The following is a 19,408-nucleotide window of genomic DNA, read 5'->3' as shown; positions in this document are numbered from 1 at the left end:
CTTCTTGTTTTTAAAGGATTCTACAGAACGCATTACTGCTCTCAGACAGCAGGCTTCACCTCTTCCTACAGACCCAGCTAAGTCCGGAAGATATGGAGGCTTGTGTCTCTGGGCAGACCAAATATTCTGTCGCTGATGCGATTCAGAAGTTTGCCTCTTTGAACAGGCGCTTTCCTATAGAAGATGAGGAGAGAAAAAAAGGAGGAAATGGTGCAGACTCTGATTTGGAGAGGTGATTTCTGTGTTTCCTTACTTTGAGATTGTATATATATACATATACACGCATGCGTGTGCTTCGGTTTTTTGTTGATGTAATACTAAGATAATGAAAAAATTAATTGACTGAGATTTTATTGAGCTGTGACAGCTCATCATAGAAGTCTTCACACACACCTCCACACTGAATTAATGAATGCAGTAGAAATTCAATTATCTGCATTCTGATTATGTGAATTTCATTTAGTCAGACTTGAATTATTCGCGTTTAAATTATCTTGCTAAAAAAAATATCCAACTGCACTCCAAATGGCTAATTAAAAGTCCAAATTTCCTGTCTCTCTTTGTGACTGGAGATAATTAAAGTTCTCCTCTGTTACTCAGGCTTTGAGTGTGTTGTGAAAACCAATTTCCTCCTTTTATTTTATTTTTTTCCTCTCCCCTATTTCTGCAGTTCATCCTCCGGGCTTGGACACAGTGATGACAGCATTTCATGTGGATGTAAAGCAAGCCTAGCTTCTGAAGAATCGTGAAAGATCAGTTCTGTGTTCTTATCTTTAAGGACAGCACAAAGTGGTTTCTCCTGTGTTTACTAGTTACATACACCACATCAGTGCAACTTGCTAGCAATGTGCACCTAAAAGACTTGTTTGTCAACACAACAGTATGTCCTTACAGAGTTTTTAAACAGACCTTGATATTATTTCTTTGATTTATTACATATGCTGACTCAGGTCTATGTGTTACCTATTGCATTTACTTCTCTGTAACTATTATAATCTCAGTGTTGGGTTAGTCATGTTCTGCTGACTGACGTGGCTGTTAAAATATTTCCCTTAGTGAGTGCACATCATAGTGCTGGAAAAATAAAGGCAACTTTATCCTCAGCTTTAGAGTTTGGTATATCATATCAAACACAGTCAAAGCATCTTTTTGTAACTTGCAACAGAGAAGTTTCATCTTTAGAAGTCATTTGACATTGGTGATGAAATTACACACCCCACAAGGTATTAACTTTTTCAAGTAGCTCAGCAACATCAGCAAAACAACCTTTGTACAAACTACACGCTGCTGACAATTTGAGATATAAATATATATCTGATCTTTCTGTGATGTTTACGGAAAGCCTGTTTTTGTCATGTACAAGAACTGAAGGCCAAAATTCTTGTGTATGGTTGCTTGGTAATTGGAAATGATAATAAAAAATGACAGAACTTATAGGGTTGTTGAGGATTCTCAGTTCCCAGGGAAATTATGGGTACTCGTTCTCAGTGAGAATCCTGGATGCAGTCCATTGAAACCAATGGCTGAATTTTCCACCATCTGCACTGTGGATGGGACTCCACCCAGCATATTTAACTTCAGGCACCTACGTGAAGATATGAGGAGCCACGCTTTAATGTAGCGGCATAAATGCAGGCTGTCATTCCAAGGTGACGATGATCCCATAGCTGCAACGAGCAGCAGCGTGAACACAGGCTCGAATCTTAGGGAATAAGGGGAGCTGCCGGCTCCATTGTGGCTGCAGTTAGCACATGGATATGGAGCGCTTTGCAAACAAAAGGCAGCCTTGGATGCAACTTTGTAACCACCGATTCTTATTTTGATTAAACATCAGCGCTGCTCTTTATTGTTAGCGGCAGCTGTGGAGCGTCTTGTCCCAGGCTCCGCCAAAGAAATACGTTTTGCTGTGGCGTTGTATTTATATTTGACATTTAGCTGCTATTAAAAAGAGCTGGGGGGTCCGATGGGCCCAGCAGCTTCCCAAGCCTAAAATGGTTGTGTGCGTCCTCTTTAAGAAATCTGGGGCCACTTTCAAAGAAGGAGCCTTGTTCACCTCCCGTGCATTACAGAAACAATAGATTATGAACTGGACACCTCGTAAAGGTTAACACAGGCATGTGCGGGCACGCTTTTTTAAAGCATCCAGCTGGGAATCTGTGTAATTTTAGAAACGTGTTTTTAATAGCCTGAGGATAACATCTCTTAGGTAACTGCTCCCAGCCACTGTTTTCTGTTGATGGCAGCGCTTTCCTGAGATAAACACCCGTGCTTCTTTTTGCTTAGTCTCATCGAATTGCACAAATGGATCTCTCCGCCATCTCGGCTCGTGTGCCAGTTAGCAACAAAGCTGTTTGAACGTAACAGTGATAGCGTTTAATTAAAGCAACAAGTTATTGCTAAAAGTAGCCTACAAGCAACTCTTGGTGCCACGCGGGGACGGTTCCGTTGCACAACTTTGTTTTGGCAGTATTAGAAAAAATCCTTTGGGGAGTTTATTTAAAAGATGGGGAAATACGAAGCTGGAAATGGGAGCGATGTCAGGGGATGACAGTGTTGTTTTTATTTAATGAAGCATCAGATGGCTGGGTTTTCTTTTAGCTTTTTCTCATATTAGTTTTAGGTTTTGTTTGGAAAGCTCGAGCCGGGCTGCTGAAGAACTTCACCACCCTGCCCTGCAAACCAGCCCTCGATATTTGACAAAGTGCAGAAGCACAGAGCATGGAGAAACCTTTGTGGCTGTTTTGTTTTCCCATTCCAGGAGCTGATCTGTTTGTGAGCTGCTGACTAGATTCCAAACAAAGGTGTTCCTGAAGTGAATATCAGCTCTGTTCTTATCTCACTGTTTCCCTTTGTCAGACTGCTCAAAAGTTGGAATTCTACAGCAGCACTTTCTTCTGATTGGACAGAAATGTGTTTAAATATTTATCTTCTCACTGTTGGTTGTACTACTGCATCTTTATTATTATTAAAGAGGAAAGAAAACTACTCTGTGTCCCAGTATTTATTTTGCATATCAACCCTATGGAAGTGCACGTGAATGCCTTACAGCGTTTTAATTGGAAGTGTTAGTTATATTTAACTTACATTGAAATGTATTAAAAGAAAATTGGTGCCTTTTGCAACCTGAGCAACGTGGGGGTTTCCAGCAGGGTCGTACATTTTGCTTTTACAAGAGCAGCCCTGGAATTTGGAGAGTTATTGCTTCGTTTTGAGCCACGCCATTTCCTGCTGGTCTTTCAAACAGGGTAATGCTGAGTTTGTTATACATCTAATTACTGCGGCCTATTGCAGCTAATGGCAATAGTTTGGTGTTCAAGTAATGGCACCCCAATGCTGTGCTTTAGCTTTCACTTACAACGCCACATCCCCATTTTATATGTCAGTTTCTTAAAAGTTTTCAATTAATTAAACCCTGATACTCCTTTTATCCTGTGTTTAAACCTACCACTGAGGTTTCCTCTTTTGTTTTCTATCAGCGCCCTATTTGCTTTGCCCTGTATAATTACAACTACTTTCGTGATGTGTACGTTCACAATTTTCTTTTCTTTTCTTTTCTTTTCTTTTCTTTTCTTTTCTTTTCTTTTCTTTTCTTTTCTTTTCTTTTCTTTTCTTTTCTTTTCTTTTCTGTCCCTTTCTCCCCCTATCTTTTTTATAGAAGTGAAGAGGAAATAGCTTCAGCCATACAGGCTGTCGAATGACACAGTGTGCACTTCCAGGACATTGTGAGCAACCTGTTACTGTGCCATTGGAAGACGTTTAACAAGAAAGATGAGAGAAAAAGACATCTTTTGGACAGCAAATCTTCATGACAAGAGCAGGGTGCTTCTGTACCCCCCCCCCCCCCCCCCCCCCCCCACACACACACACACACACTGTCTGCAACATCCCATGAGGTTATTCTAAATACGTTGCAATGTTTCCTGGAATCCTATTGAAATGCTGTGGCTGTGCAGTACCGGCGACTGTCACTCAAAGCGTAGGATGTGGTTTGGCGATGGATGATGGCACAGAGCTGTGTGTTTCTCTCTGCGGCTTTTGCAAGGCTGTATTTTGCCCCAACCCCAAAATACAAGCTGATTCTGTTCGGGAAATACCCACATGGAAGTCACAGCACAAGAGAAAGGGTCGGGGTGGGGAGGATGTAGCAATCATTGCGGTGCAGAAGCGTTGTGCTGCAGTTCTGCAATAACGCTTTACCTGCCCGCTCCGCCCCACCGCGCCCCCGACTGCTGGATTACCCGTGGCAACCGCAACCCGTGGCAACGGAGGGGGAGAGATGGGGAGGGGGAGAGATGGGGAGGGGGCTCCGGGTGGGCACGAAGAAGGGGGCGGTGGCTCCGCGACCCCCGCCCTGCAGAGGGGGCGCCCCTCCGTGCCGCCAGGAGGCGCTGCGGTGCAGCGAGAGGCGCGGGGCGGGCGGCGCCCTGGCGGTGACTGCGCGGCTGCAAAGCAAAGCAAAGCAAAATATTAAATCCTTTTGTTTTTGGTTTATTTTGCTTTATCTTGCTTGCTTGGGCTCCCTGGCAGGGCCTTCCCGCTCTCCCCATGATGTAAGCTGTGGTGCCTGAGAGAATCGGGCAGGATTTACGTAATTAATTGACCAGTCTTAACCTGTTATGGTGATGTAAGGAATTTGGAACTCATTAATTTGGGACCCTGACAGATTTCATATTAGAGCTGGCAAATATGGATTGAGCCTCTTACTCTGGTAGCAGCTGGAATTTCCGTGACAGTGAGGATTAGTGAAGAAGACCTATTGCTGGAGTCAGGCTGCCTCTTTGTAATCAGCAGCTCCTGCTCCGCATGGACGGGGTAATGGGGAGAGGAAAAAATAAATAACAAAAGGGGAAAAAATAACCCAAAAGAATAGAGGGAGATGTGGGGAGCAGAGCAAAGAGAGGAGTGCAGGTTGGATGGCAGACAGAGATGCTCAGGGGCTGTAGTGGCAAATGAAGGTTCAAATTAAAGCACAGCAAATAGGCCTATGTGGCTGTGTCCTCTGGACAGCCCCATCCCAGCCGGGTGGTCTCCTCCTGTTGTTGCTGCCCTCAATGTGGGTATCTCATCACCTTTGAACATGTATTGTGGGTGCCCATTCTGTCCCTATCAGCAGGTAACACTCTGGATCACAGCTTTAAGCCAGTGGGTTTAGTGCAAACCAAACCCAGACCCACAGAGCACAGCTTCACTGCCCTCCTTCATAGAGCATCCTTTGTCTGACCGCCTCACCCTGCTCAAGGAGCTCATGCTTCCCTGTAAGCAGGGAAGAATTCACCTCTTGATAAAATGTCAGCCAAGCTCAACTAATTCCCTTGTTCATTTAAAGGTGCCACACGTGCCTGACCTTACCGTTACTTTAAAAACAAACAAACACACTCAAAATGAAGCATCTCATAGTGTACTAGGCTATTGTGCTGACAAGTATTTGCACTGCCTCTGATTCTTTCCATGGGTATATTTAAAATATGCCCGAGTGGTCATTACTTGTGTTACCTTTGATTTTGGGTGCTTGCACAATTAGTCTTTACTCTAGTCAAGCGTCAGGATGCTGAATCTGTTTTATTTCCTATGCGAGCAATACTCACTTGCTGTGAAACTGGGCTTCAATTCAATTGCTGGGAATTTTGAGGTCTTAGCATGGGACAGGATTTCTCCCATAAAATACATTGTTCCTACATTCCAACTCGTATCTGTATTTGCTTCCTGTGTTGATTTGAAGACTGTTTGTTCAGTGGTGAGATCCAAGTACCAAAGTGCAAGGAGCTATTCTATCTTCACAGACTGATTTTCACCAAGGGAGGCTACTTTTAAAGGCGTGTCATTGCTTCAAGGCATGCTCTGAAGGAGCTCATGACTCCCCTACATGTCTCCCATGGGAAAGCTGCTCCTGCAGCTGGAAGCGGCCATGCATGTGCCCCTTGGGACAGTGGCATTGGGTCCCAAGGAAGTACCTCAATGGAAGAGTAATTTTTACATGGCAGAAGTATGGTTTCCTATCATATGGCCAAAAAGTGCGTTATCTGTGCTGCTTATGTGAATCTTCTCTGTTATTCTCCACATCAGACCCACAGCCCTTGCTGTTTTAATGACTGAAGATGCTGGGAGGGTCCATCAAAAGGATGCAAACTTCATCGCACATAACAGGAACTCTGGAAGCAAGTTTGGCTCTGGATGGCTGGAAGTCAAAGTAACCCCTTGGCATCAGTGCCTGCACATCACCGGCTGGATATAGGAAGTCCATAATTCTTCTGTGTTTATGATAAAGCCTTCCTGCTCAGAGCTTCAAAACCCTCTGCAATGAGGGATTAATTCAGCCTCACATGCAGTAAACAGGATCTGCTCTTTTACAGGGGGGAAACGGAGGCACAGCAAGGCACAAGGACATCTGGGGCCTGCTGCAGGCCAGGAAAGAGTTGGGACTTTCCCCAGTTCAGCGCCAAGTGCCTCCAAAAAGCCCTACTATCGGCACGAGGACTTTGTGAGAGGGAGTAGAGGGGGCCCCACTTTTTGATGTGTGACTTGAATCACCTGAAAGGGATTTGCTTCCCTCTGAACTCCAGCACTGGGAAACCAAACTCCCCCAGGCATCTGTTGAGTCTGAAAATTTGGGCTTAATTATCCTTCGGTCTGTGGCATTCGGAGCAGAGATTTATGCCTATTTTGGAAAAGAAATGGAGGTTACCCACACCTCTTGCTAATTAAAAACCAGAGGTGAGGAGAGATGGGTAATTAGGTTACCTTGTTTGTGCCGGTTAAATAAGTGGCACAGGCAGAATTTGCTCGGAGGGACCCTTGCAGCAGTGCTGTGCTCTTGTTAATCTTGGTGCTATGGTTGGAACCAAACAAGAGAAAGCAAGGCTGGTGTTGACAGGGCCTTGCTCTGTGCCTGGAGTTTTACAGCACTTTCCTCCCACCCTGCTGCTTCCTAATCGCAGCGCTTCCTACGTGGCCTTTATCAGTGCAGACCACTGCCTGTAAATAGGAGAAATCCTGTTGCAAAAGCCCTGAGCACAATGTTATCTTTCCTCTTTCCCACAGAAGAGACACGCTAGGAAATGCCTTGCTTCAGTTTGTCCCTCCTTGTTCCTGGATGATGTTGGAGCCATTGTAAGGAGCGAGGCTCACGTTTCCTCCCGAAGATGGCAGATGCTCTGATGGGTGGGATTGTTGGCAGGGTGCACACTGACATGTGGCATCCTGCTGGGTTCTTGTGCCAACTCAGGGCTTGTGAGCCCACAAAGCCTCTTGTTGGTCTGGGAACTGAGCGCTTGGGATTTCCCTACATGAAACTCAAGAACATGCAGGCCTGGCTGCTGAAGTTGGAGAAAAATGACTTGTGCAGCCAGTGGCTTTTCCCTGGGAAATGATACTGAGAGGCACCTCGCAGAGGGATGTGTTAATACTGTGCACATGTGGCAGCTTACGGAAAGCCAAAGGCTTTCCCTCCTCCTAAGTGATGCTCACTGCAGGATGCCTTCTGCAGGGTCATCACCCTCTGGCTTCTGTGGGATGCTCCATGCTGTGGGAGCACCAAAGCAGCAGCTTGGGCACGGCTGGCACTTCTCCCTGCTGCTCCTGGAGCCCTGCTCCTCCCTTGGCTGTCAGCTGCCACCTGCTGCTGCAGCACAGGGGGACATTAACCAGAAGGTTCCTGCAGAACTCTTGGCAGACAGACACAGGCAGCACTCCTGCTGTCATCTGGTCACGTTGTCCACGTGCCACCCATGTGCTGCTGATACACCTCTCTCTGCTGCTGCAGCTTGTGCTGTGGGATCTAAGTCCATGAGCGAACGTCTTTATTTCAGGTATGGAACAAGGAACTGACTGATTTCCCTGTGCCTAGCAGCCAGCTGCTTGCCATTGAAACAGCGGTCTTCTTGATGATCAGGTCAGCTCTATGTTTTCTTTCTACATTTGTTCCTGTACCACGTCACATAAGGAAAAAGCACCTGTATAGCCCTGTTTCCATCTTGGATTACAGTGACCAGGATGGCAGAACCTCACCATGCCCGCCCACAGCCAGCTTTTGTTCTGTTCTGTTTTCAGATTGAAGCCGAGATGCTGATGTACGTGAGTTGGCCCATTCTGAATCTTTGTCATCTCAGACAGCCCTGCTTATTGCCAGCTCATTTCACAGAGATCTATCTCAAATCAACTCATAAATTATTAATAGTACATGTGTAGGTCAGGGCGGCACTAACCCTGACAATCACACCCTAATATTCTCTCTTTAGCAACAGAAATAAGAAAGGAGATGCAAACGATCAATATGAAGCAGCCGAGGGACGACTCATGCAGATATGCTGTGTGCACTTACTTAGGAAAAAAAAGCACCACAGCCCCCCCAAAGATTTGGCACAACCTGTCAGGCCAGCATTAATCTTTGCATGGTGAATAATGTGGCAATCTGGGAGTTTTTAACAGCTTTTAAATGATAAAGTTGTAGGACGCCACTGCCGAAAGTAAATCTCAAATTGGAGAATACTTTGGATCAAATGGAGATATTGAGTAATACGTGTGAAACTATTTAAGCATCAATTGCAGTCGCACAGCAAACGAGACGGGCTTGTGGTTGGGAGCAGCTTTGTGCCACAAATAATTCACACGAAGATTTAATTATAACTCAGGGCTGGAGCGATTCCGAGAAGGGGCCCGGCCCTGTGGTGTGCAAGGGGCAGGAGTTGGCCAGCACCTCCCACTGGCACTGGGTTGGGCCTGGGGATGCTATGCGGGGCCAGGCCCAGCTGGTGCTGCCTGGAAGTTTAGGGTGAATTGGGGTTTTAGGCTGACAAACCAAACTGGTTGTGTATGGGGAATAGCGGGAAGGATGCCGTTCTGCGTGAAGTCGGCACCAATTTGCTGCTGGCTGTCGTGGGGACAAGATCAGACTTTGCGTGTGAAGTCACCTCCCTCGGAGGCTGCCTGACGAATGCTAAAGCAAAACGTTTCATTTAGAAGCTGTCATAAAGGAATTACTCACCTTTTATGCTTATTAAATTTGCTGTGTGCTTTCCTGTAAAGGGACCGGAGAGCAGCCGGACATTTTAATTTTCACTCCCTGCAAAATAAAGATGACAGTCAAGAACTTTGCCTGTTTTTACATCTTCTAATGAAAGCAGTTCATTCTGTTTTTATTGAAAGGAAAATAAAATGTGTTTGTTTCCCCAGATTTTAGGAGAATTAGCATGTATCCGATTGTTAATATTTGATCCTTCTTTAATTATTTATGGTATCAAGGAATGAATCTGTCAAGTAAATAATGAAATGCGTACATGCAGCATATGTAATTAGGTTAGGTGCATAAATCCAAAGTGTTCACTTTATAGTTGTCAGAGCAAAATTTATTAATAATGAGAAATGCTAAGTGAAGAAAATCCCTAACAGTGCTCATTAGTGTAGGTTAGAGCAGTTGCTGAGGAGGAAAGCTACCACTCTGCTCTCTGTGTTTTGTCACCTGGGGACGTTAGCAGGCTCACAGCCTTCCCAAAACACATCTCTGTACCACACATGTGTAGCACAGAGCTTCTCCCCTTCGGGTCTGGGTGCTGCAGGAACCAAACCGTGGCCTCCTCATCCTCCCTGCTCCTTGAATCGTTTCTGCTTTCTGCAGATTATGGCAAAATTGGTCCTCGTTAATAAAAAAACAAAGCAAAATTAATCTGCGAATTGGTGCCTCTTGGGGTGAGAGGAAGATGTGTGAGGCAGATAAAACACCTGTTTGAGATGGAGAACTGCCACTGTGGGACATTGAAGAGCACTTCTCAATCCCTAAAGGTATTTTTCATAGCTACCGCTCCGAAGGAAGATCTGATTGCTAAATGTATATTTAAAATGTATTTCAATATCATTTTGAAGCTTATCATTAGCACAAGCACTTCATGGGCTAATTCTCTATACCCAAAGACAAGCATTACCTCCAGCTCATGTTTACTGCTGGAAATGAGATATCGGATGTGAATGAGTGACTGGGGCTCCTTGTCCCATCACAGAGATCTGTCCTGAGCCAAAACTGGCCCTTGAGGCTCAGCCCAAGGCACAGAGGTGGATCACCTCCAGGAGATGAGTGCAGAAGTCTCAGGGGGTGTCGCAGAGCACATTTTGTTTGTAGAGCTCCATCTGACTGCACAGCCCTGCCACTACTCTGTGCTGGCCAAGGCAGGAGGTGGGATGCAGGGGTGTCAGTATGCAGGGTGGGAGCCTCTCTGCTGCCCGTAGCAGTGCAAAATTAAGTGGATTGTGAAATGGAGCCACGAGAGAAAGGATGCTGACAGCCCTTCATTACACTTTGCATCACGCCGTTAGATTTTAATCACAGTGCTTCAGATCAGAATCACAAATCCTCTTATCTGCCGTAAGAGCTTCTTTCAAGCTTAGCGTTTTTATGCCCCATGTAAGATGCAACAATATTCATCTCCGCTAGTCAAGCTTAGAAATGCATTAAACTGCCCAACCAGAAAATCGGGAACAGGCATTTAGTGATGCAAAATGGTCATTCTGCAACCTAATGCCTAGGGGACAGATCAGTCATCGCAGCCCCCTCCTGCCTGAAAGGACCAATTAGATGGCTCTGCCTATTCAACTATCAATGCAGGATTGCTCCCAACAGGATATTCCCCTGTGCTTTCCCCAGTCTAATTTTAAATTATTCAAGCGCCCAGACTTCTATTGCCTCCCTGGGGTGACCATTACACAACTGAAGGCCTCACGGTGAGGAAATGTTTCCTGATATTCTGTCACAATTTTCCTATGCTCAGCCTCATCCCATTTTACATAGCTACACATTCTTGAACAGCTCTAACTTCTTTGGTTGCCGTGTCGCTGCATAATACAAAGGCAGCTAGCCCTTCTTGCTCTATTTTTGGCATGATCCTTCCTGCTGGGCATTGAGCATTTGGAGGACATCCACACGTCTCATGGTGCTGCTCCGGAGCTGCGGTGCCCGCATCACCCAATGCCAAACAAAGACCTGGGAGAGGAACTGCTGCCTGCGTACATCCTCTGAGGAAGGATGACAAGGGCTAAACAAAGAGGAGGCGAGGAAAAAAATCAACCTGATGTTCTATGTGCTGCTGTGGGAAGAGGAATTTGCTGCTTATATGCGTGTCCACTAATAGTGAATAATCAGGATGAACCTCCTTGAAAGGAAAGCTCACGGCCTGTTCTATGCGTGAGGGTTTGGTGATCAGCAAATGCTGTAGCCCAGCGGGTTGGGGCTGTTGGGGCACAAGGGTATGGCAGTGGGCTGGGAATGGGATCTGGCCACATCTTTCAGCAGCGTGCCTGTCGCTGGCACCTGATCAGAAGGATGGAGGTCTGCTCCACCACTGTGCTCAGCAAAAAGCAGCTACACCGTGTGGCTGCTCTTTGAGTCTGAGCCAACATCACCTGCATTTTGGGTCTGGTGCCTTTGGGAGGAGTTATCCCAAGGTCATCGCAGGACCTTTCTTTCAGCTCAGCCTCAGTCAGATTTCCTTTCTGATTTTTCCCCCACACAGTGAGTGTTGTGTAGTCAAACCTTTCATCCGTTTTATCAGACAGGCAGAACTGGGAGTCTGATATCTTTTAAAAAAAGATACAGCTCTCTGATTAACTGAAGAGTAATAGCATGAAATCCTAGTCTCCAATAAGTAACATATTGATGCTTATGTCTAATTTAATCAGCATCAGGGGGGACGGGGGTGCCCATTCCTTCACCATCACTTATGCAGCAGTTCAAGGTGATAAATCCTATCTGTGGAATGATATTCCGTCGACATTTCTATAATATTAATTAGATCACCATGTCAGGCTGTAGGAAATTTGCTTAACATTCATTAGAAATTTCGTATAGATAGATGGGCATCCCTCCCTCCCTCCGCTCCCTCTTTCTTTCTCCTGTGATTGACAGAGGAGGTCAAGCTGGAGACAGTCCCCCTCCCCTCAGAGCCTGGGGAGCCAGGTCACTGGACTCCATCATGCATGGAGCGGAGGGAGGGCTGTTCCTGGAAAAGATATCCTATGAAATGGGACAAAGGCTCATATGCCTCAGGCCCCGTTGCTGGCTTTCCCGGCCTGCAGCCAGCATGCAGGATGCGGGCGAGCGCACGCCGTGAAAGCCATTTGCATTACCCCGCAGTCATTTTTATACGTGGAGGTAATGAAGTTGTCAGCGGAGCCCTGAGTGTGGCAGAGCCTGATATTCAAATAGACCTGCCAGCTCTCCCCTCGGCTCCCCCCGTTCCTGCAGCTGATCTACCGACTCCCTGGATTACTGCTTCACTGGCTCCTGGGCCCCTGCTGTGCTTGCACTCTTGCCCCCGTCAAGTGCTTTTGTTTCCGAGCTGGGGAGCACGCAGCTGTGGCTGCACCATGCATCTGAGCAACGAGCATCCCACCCGTAGCATGCCTCATCTGTTCTGAGTTTGCATGGAGAGCCCCCCAGAACACTGCACTAGTCCCAGGCTGGGAGCCTGGGCGGTTTGTTATGGTCAAAAGATTTTCAGATTTAGGTAGATTTTCTATGTAGGGTGGAGGTGACAGGTTCACGTCTTGTGCATGTGCCATGCTCCTTTTCCTTAGCACTGCACAGCTGGGAGGGATGCAGCAGCCAAGCAGAGTGTGTCTCAAGCTCACTGGTGGTGAGAGGGTGTTGGCAAAGGGCATCACAGACGTACCTCATTCTCACAGAAGAAACCACAGGGTCATAAATAACAAGGCAGGTCAGACTGGCCTTCGGTAATTTTTAAGTCGATTTTGGAAAGGAGAAAAATTCCCTGTGGCAAAGCTGCCTGGTAAGCAAAAGGTCTGATTCAACCCCATTAGCCTTGGAAACTAGTTTTTGCTAAGTATGGGACTAGGCTGTCAGCTGGTGTTCGTTGGCTTAAACCCACTGAAGTCAATGGAATGACAGTGATTTATACCAGGCTGAAGACGGGAGGATGGGTATCTAAAAGGAGGGCTGTCTTTTTCTTTTTTCAGGAGCTGGACCTGCTCGGGGTTGCAACACCATAGGAGCAGATGACGGCTTTTTGCCTTGATGTGCAGATGTCATTAGGTACCTAGATGTTTGCAGGTTCTCAAATGTGCACAGTGAAACTGAAGGCCACTAAAAAAATCATCATCACCCAGGTAAATATTTAGCTGCCACGATTTTCTTATTTTTGGATCCCCAACTCATTCATTATTTGCGGAAAAGGATACTTTCTGTGCTCTTATGAAAATGATCAATGATCCTTTAGCACAGAAGGCCCATGGGATTAATTTCTTTTGTAAGCAGCATGTTAAAAAGACTGGCTCAGGCATTTTTTTGCAGGCGGGTCAAAAATGCACAGGTTTCCACCGCAGCTTTTTTTTGGTCTTTGTTCTTGCAATGAGATTTTGAAAGATTCCCTACAACTCCAGCAAGCTGTGGTTTTTCGTGGCGTGATACATCGTTGTGCCATTGGAATTTGTGCCATTGGAAATGAAGAAAGTGAACTTTATGTCCACAGTGCGACAGTTAGTCTACAAGTATTTTTAGTCTACGGGGCCACTCTTAATGAACCAACCTGCAGATTAAAGGCTCCCTGAGTATAAATTGGCACGATGCACTGTGAATGATTCACAAATGGAGGAGTCCCTAAGTGTGCGTTGACTCGCTACACCATAACATCTCCTACAGAGATTTTACAGCATCATATGCCAATGATCCATGCATTAAGGACTCCCTAAATGCACATTGACACGATAGACTGGAGCTGTTTTGGTCTAGCGTGTCAATGATCCAGGGATAATGACAGTGTCTTATGCAGATCCACTGAGACCAGAATTGTTGTGGTTCTTAATGGAAGAACCCAAACTGTCCCACTTCAGTTGTATTTGCCTTTTTTGGGTGCTATGGGAACACGGGCAGTCATCTCATCCTTCATGGAAGACTGTATTCAGTGGTGCTGTTCTGTAGACTGGGTGAATTGTGTCTGTGTAGGCACACACATATATAGATTGATGTAAAAATAGTGAACATATACACTTTTACCTTTCTCCATACAAAGTTCACACACAGCAAGATGTCACAGCAAAGTGTTGTCACTGTCACCTTGGGCACCAAGAGTCAAACTGAAGAAGAGTCATTCCAGATACAGATTGGGCAGGATGGGAAGGGATGGGGAAGGAGAGGTGGGCAGGGATGAAGAGAAGGATGAAAACAAATGCAGACCCAAACCATAATAATGCCTATTTACTCTGCAGCTTGCTTTTCCAAGAGTGCCTCTCCAAAAGTTGCAGCCCTCCTCTTTTACAGATGGGGAAGCTGGGACAAAAAGAGTTGAAATGATTTGACCAATGACCAATACACAGCTGGGACCAGAAAGCAGACTTTTGTAATACCCCAACAGCAATTATTTACCAGGTTTAGGATAAAACCATGTAGTCCTAGTTCAGCAGTCATGAAGTCTGTGAAGAGAAGACTGCAATGCCTCCAGAAACTGGTAAGAAATTAATATTTATGCTGTTTCTGCAGAAGTTTGGGGACAATTTCTTTGCACAGGAGTCACATTAGACAATGGTAAGAATGGCACTTTTAATGATTTCTCTGTTTTTCTCTCATGACTTTCCACAAGAGTTCTCCTGATGTCTGTAGCAGAATGAAATTAGAGGGGGTACAGTATAAAAATGTACCATATAAACAGTACAAAATTAAATGGGGTGAAATTGGCATAGGACAGTATTCTAATCATCAAGAAATGCATCTAAGATTAGAGTGAGCAGGCTGACCAGCTGTTTACAGAGAATAAATAAAGGATGTTTTCAGGACAAATGAACAAGTGGTATCTGTTTGAAGGGTCTTACAACATGCATTCGCTAAACGGCTATCCATCTGGAAACACAACCTTTAGAGGGAGCTTTTTAATGTTTCTGTGGGCCTGGCCACTGAAGTGTGTGGCAGAAACACCTGAAGCTGCATCTGAAGTCACTAGAAGATGCCATGCCTAAGAACTATTGCCAAAGGAAATCAGTGGTATTTGAGCAACTCCATTTTTCTTTTTTCAGGCTGTGGCCATTTCCACTTCTATCCTTGCTTTTCCTGTAAGAGGAGAACCTATGGAAAGCTCACTATAACAGTGATTGCAACCTGCACAGCACTTGTTGTGCTGATACACTCAAAGTGTGGGACTGATGAATTTTTTCATGTGTCTTTTGAGGTGGAAAATATGTTGGAGAGCTTGATTTTTTTAATAAAAAAAGATGATACTGAAAGGTTCCAGAAGTGAGAAAGAAAACAAAATTTCAAGTACAGTATTTAAACTGGGAGCCCATCAACGCCCTCAGAACTGTCGCAGAAGACACTCATAATATTCTGAACATGTTTAATTGGAAAGAACACCTTTGACTGTGATTACGATTTAAATGAATACATTGTACATTGATAACTGATAACACTGATAACATTGTACATTGATAACCTTTGGTGAAAGGCTGTTTAAAGTTGTGATGTGTTTGCTTCTCGGGGCCACTGAAGATCATTATAAAAATTTCCATTATAAAGAACTACTTTCTATAATGTTTAACTTCCTTGACTTCTGACAGTCAAGAGAAAAATTATGTATTAATAATACTAGGAATATGTAAATCTTTGCATAATTTTATCTTCATAGAAAGCAAAATACCAACTCATTTCATTTTCAGAGGTAAAATAGATGCTACCGAGATCCAAAGAAAACCCAGAAGGATCCAGAGGTCATCACTGATTTTCAAGAACTTAAACACCATTTTGCCTTTTCTGGTTACATTCCTGGAATGACAAAATTTATGAAGTTTGCCGTTTTATTGGACAATATCACCTTATTTATAGCACACATAACACTACTTTAATCATGTTCAAAAGGACCAGTAATGTCTAATCAATTGCCATCTTTCCTAATGCATGAGGTAAGAGTTTCCCTTTCCCAGGATTTCACAAATTGATTTCCAAGAGTGATCTGCTCTGGCTTCCCCATTCCTAGATGCACCCCCTTCATGAAGTTCTGACCATCCCTAATAAGAAACAGAAACGATGGCAAAAAATTCAATATGTTAATGATTCATTTCAATAAGTGAGTGCAAAACATAAAAATTGTAAGCAATTGTTCCACAAATGTCTCTGTCTGCTGCAGAAAGTGAGCCTATAGATGGTATTTGGTGCTAAGGCAGTCACAACTCCCTCAGCTGCTGCTTGGAGAACAAAGAATGGCACAGCAGGAAATGAGGACATGGGCAACTTGTTTTGGGCCGCAGTTTGGAACTTAACACAGTCTGCAGAGGGCAGAAGTAAAGGGGACACTTTCTAAGGAAGTACTGGAATGCAGAAGATTACAGAAGAACTGGGAAGTGTTACAAAATGGGAAAAATTCATTGGAAAAGCTCTTTCACAAAATCTCTATGGATGCCTCCAAAGAAACACTTAAGTCAGACCATCTCAGCGTACTTATCATGGTTAGGCTGGTGTTTGGGGATCCCAAACACTGGGCTGATGTCTTTGTTGCAGTTTGGTAGGAATTATTCTACCCAATTCTGTGAGACAAAATGTACTTACTTATTACTACAGAAAACATCCCAGCATGTTCCATGTGTACATACTGTGAATTCACTGATCTTGATAATTTTAAAGACTTTTACTGCTCTTACTTTCCTCCCACGAATCTTAGCCCCATTTTTAACCAAGCACCATCTTCGCTCTCCTCATAAGCACATGTATCATGAAACAGAGATATAAAAATATAACCAAAACACACACAAGCACCACAAGCAACACACTGCAGTTTCTCACCACTGCTAAGATGAAGGGAAGCATCCCCAAGTATTATTATTAGTTAAAACAGATCCTCAAGAGGCCTATTTTGAAGAGATAAAGAAACAAGAACTCTTCTTTTTCTTCTTTTTCTCTCTCTTGCTTTCTCTTTTTCCTTCTCTTTCTTCTTTTCATTTTCTTTTTCTTGAAAAATAAATCCATCACTACCTCAGAAATGCTCTTTTTAGATTAAGCCCACTCTTCAGCAAGAATCTGATGAAGAGAGGAGTCCTGTTTTGCTCCAAGGGACCGAATAAAGCTCATGATACCTTCTGGGATAATACAGTACGAGATATGTAGGAAGTTTGGTTATCCACACAAGGGTGCCTAGTGCCATTGGAGGTGTATTTGGCCACTTGAGGGGTCTGTTCTGTTTGCCTGGGGAGAGCCATGCCCTTCTGGAGTGGCAGCTGAAGACATCAGACCCTTTGTTTGGGTAGCAGAATCGCTCATATAAGAACTGTACATCCTGCTGCAGTCCTGCTTTGCATATACGATTTATAACTGTTCTAAGAACCTTAAATGACTGTGCACATGCTTGAGATAAATATACCCTAAAAAATTCTTCTTTTCTTCTTTTTCACACTTCCAGATTTCTGACATTTGCACTCCTAGCGTTTAATTTTGAGGTGAAGGGAACCTGGCTTCTTTATACAGATGGAAAATACACTCAACTTCTCCCTTATGAAATATCTTTCAAACATTAGCTGAATAGTTTTTGTCCATTTGACCATCTGAGTAATTACTTTAGAACGTCTTCTCCTGCATTTCTTTGCTAGCAGTCAGACCTCTGTAGTAAAATATTATGTTGAAAATATATTTTAGAAGAAAGGTATACAATCCTATTAATGGATTTCTTTAAATTCTCTATATGTGTTTTGCAATGAAATAAGCATATCCATAGCAATTTTTAAAGTTCTACTTCAGGATTTATGCACTCTTAATGGATGGAGATTATTTCTTTGTATAATATAAATATCCCAAAGATTTAATGAAGCCATAAAAACATTCATTAGACTTCTGTAATTAGAATTATAGTTCCAAAAGCTTCAGTGTGCTAAATATACCTGCAGTATTTCATTGTCCTAAGTTTTCAGTAAACAGCTTTCCTGTGGGGAAGAACTCAGAGCTGTGGGGGTGGAATTCACATCTGACTTGCTGAGAGGGCCCCCAGCATCACCTCCCCCTGAACTGAGCAGCCACCTGTGGGTCTACATTTATGGCGACCTGATCCCCCAGGCCACCTGCAGCCTGCTGAGGGCCTCTCCTCAGGAAGCTGTGGAGCTTGCCTCAATTAGATGTCACCTCCAACTTGCAACAAGGCCTGAAGATAGATTCCTTCTTTCTTGGTGTGACATTTACTTGATATCAGATCAGGCCCACAGATGTGTTTTGGAAAACCCTTGGAGGCCTTGAACAACCATGTATGTAAATGCTGGGATGGAATCTGATCCTACCCTCTCACTGGGAGTAGGGAATGATAATAATTTTTAATAGATGCTGCAAGTCAAGACATTTCTGTGTTTGTTCAGGCCATTTTACTCTCATGCAAATGTTTTGTCTGTTTTCTATGTAAAGAACAGCAATGACATGGAGGCCAATGGTGACATCTCAGAATCCAATCAGAAAACCTGCATAAAGATGAAAGGTCTTACCAACAAGAAGTGAGCTTGCTAAACTACACCTTTGAATGAATTCGGACAAAACTGAAAAATGTTGTTGATATCAGATCCTTAGGCTGATTACTGAAGCGTTCGATTTTTCAGCATGTCAATTCATCACTGTCTACCTGGTTATATTTAACACTTTCTCCTGTTTCCATCCTGTCTGCTGAGATAGGCAATCTCTGTCACATGGTATCTGCTTCACCAGAAAGTCAATAGACCATTGTGGAGGCCCATGAGGCCTGTTCCCCAGTCACCCTGATTCTCAACATGATATTGCTGGCGGCAGATGGAGCTTCCACGTCTTGTGGCATCTAAAATGTTAATGAGATTAGCAACTTCCATCCTTCAAGCAGTTCAGTGTGTCCTTTTTGGTGCTTTGTAATTATGTAGCCAGTCACCGGAACACAGAACCTTCATACTGATGCTTTTTACCTTGTGCTGGTATTACCAAAATGTTGCATTAATTACGCTTATGTTCATTTTCTTTTAGAAAACACTGCTTTGCCCTCTAAGCCAGCCGCAGGTTCAAGACAATTGGTGTATCATTCTGAATTTGGAACTCTGGAGCTGAGACGTTTTGGATGCACATTAATTTAGTTTTAGTTACATCTCATCAGTTTGGGCCAAATTATGCAAAATAAATATATAGAAATGGTGGCTCATAACTTCCATGCGTTCTGGCCTGTTTTTGGATACTTGGAAGTAGCTCTTAGATTTCGCTAACCTGATCCTTTCTGAAGCTACCTGTTGTACCACAACTGTGGTGTGGGACTGAGGAAGATTGAACAACCTTTCCTTATTGTCAGAGAAGAATCGGACCAGGCTTGTTGCCTTCTTGTTTCTGACAGATTATCCATCATTAGGTACTTGGACTCTTATCTCCTTGTTCAGATTATCCTTTGCTATGTACTTGGATCCTGGGTATGTATGTGTGAACGTATACACATACGCATCTTTA

At 44.1% G+C, this 19,408-nt stretch overlaps 1 protein-coding gene across 5 annotated transcripts in view; it reads left to right on the top strand.

Moving 5' to 3' along the window:
* Positions 1-15,501, top strand: part of SNX10 (sorting nexin 10) — a 42,670-nt gene extending 27,169 nt beyond the window's left edge. For 2 of the 5 annotated variants that reach the window (XM_085540556.1, XM_085540557.1), the window contains 2 exons: positions 17-232; positions 671-2,985. In XM_085540556.1, the coding sequence (XP_085396682.1) occupies positions 17-232; positions 671-749 (295 nt within the window). In that variant the 3' untranslated portion in view covers positions 750-2,985. Of the gene's footprint in view, positions 1-16; positions 233-670; positions 2,986-12,957; positions 13,108-14,257; positions 14,380-15,006 lie in introns of those variants that run through there. The other 3 variants (XR_014943631.1, XR_014943630.1, XM_085540558.1) reach the window with 3 other exon arrangements.
* Positions 15,502-19,408: the final 3,907 nt, after the last annotated feature.

Source organism: Coturnix japonica, chromosome 2 (assembly GCF_054131305.1).
Source record: "Coturnix japonica strain WE chromosome 2, WE-NBRP24, whole genome shotgun sequence".
NCBI classification, from domain to species: Eukaryota; Metazoa; Chordata; class Aves; order Galliformes; family Phasianidae; genus Coturnix; species Coturnix japonica.
This window is presented reverse-complemented; position numbering and strand designations above follow the sequence as displayed.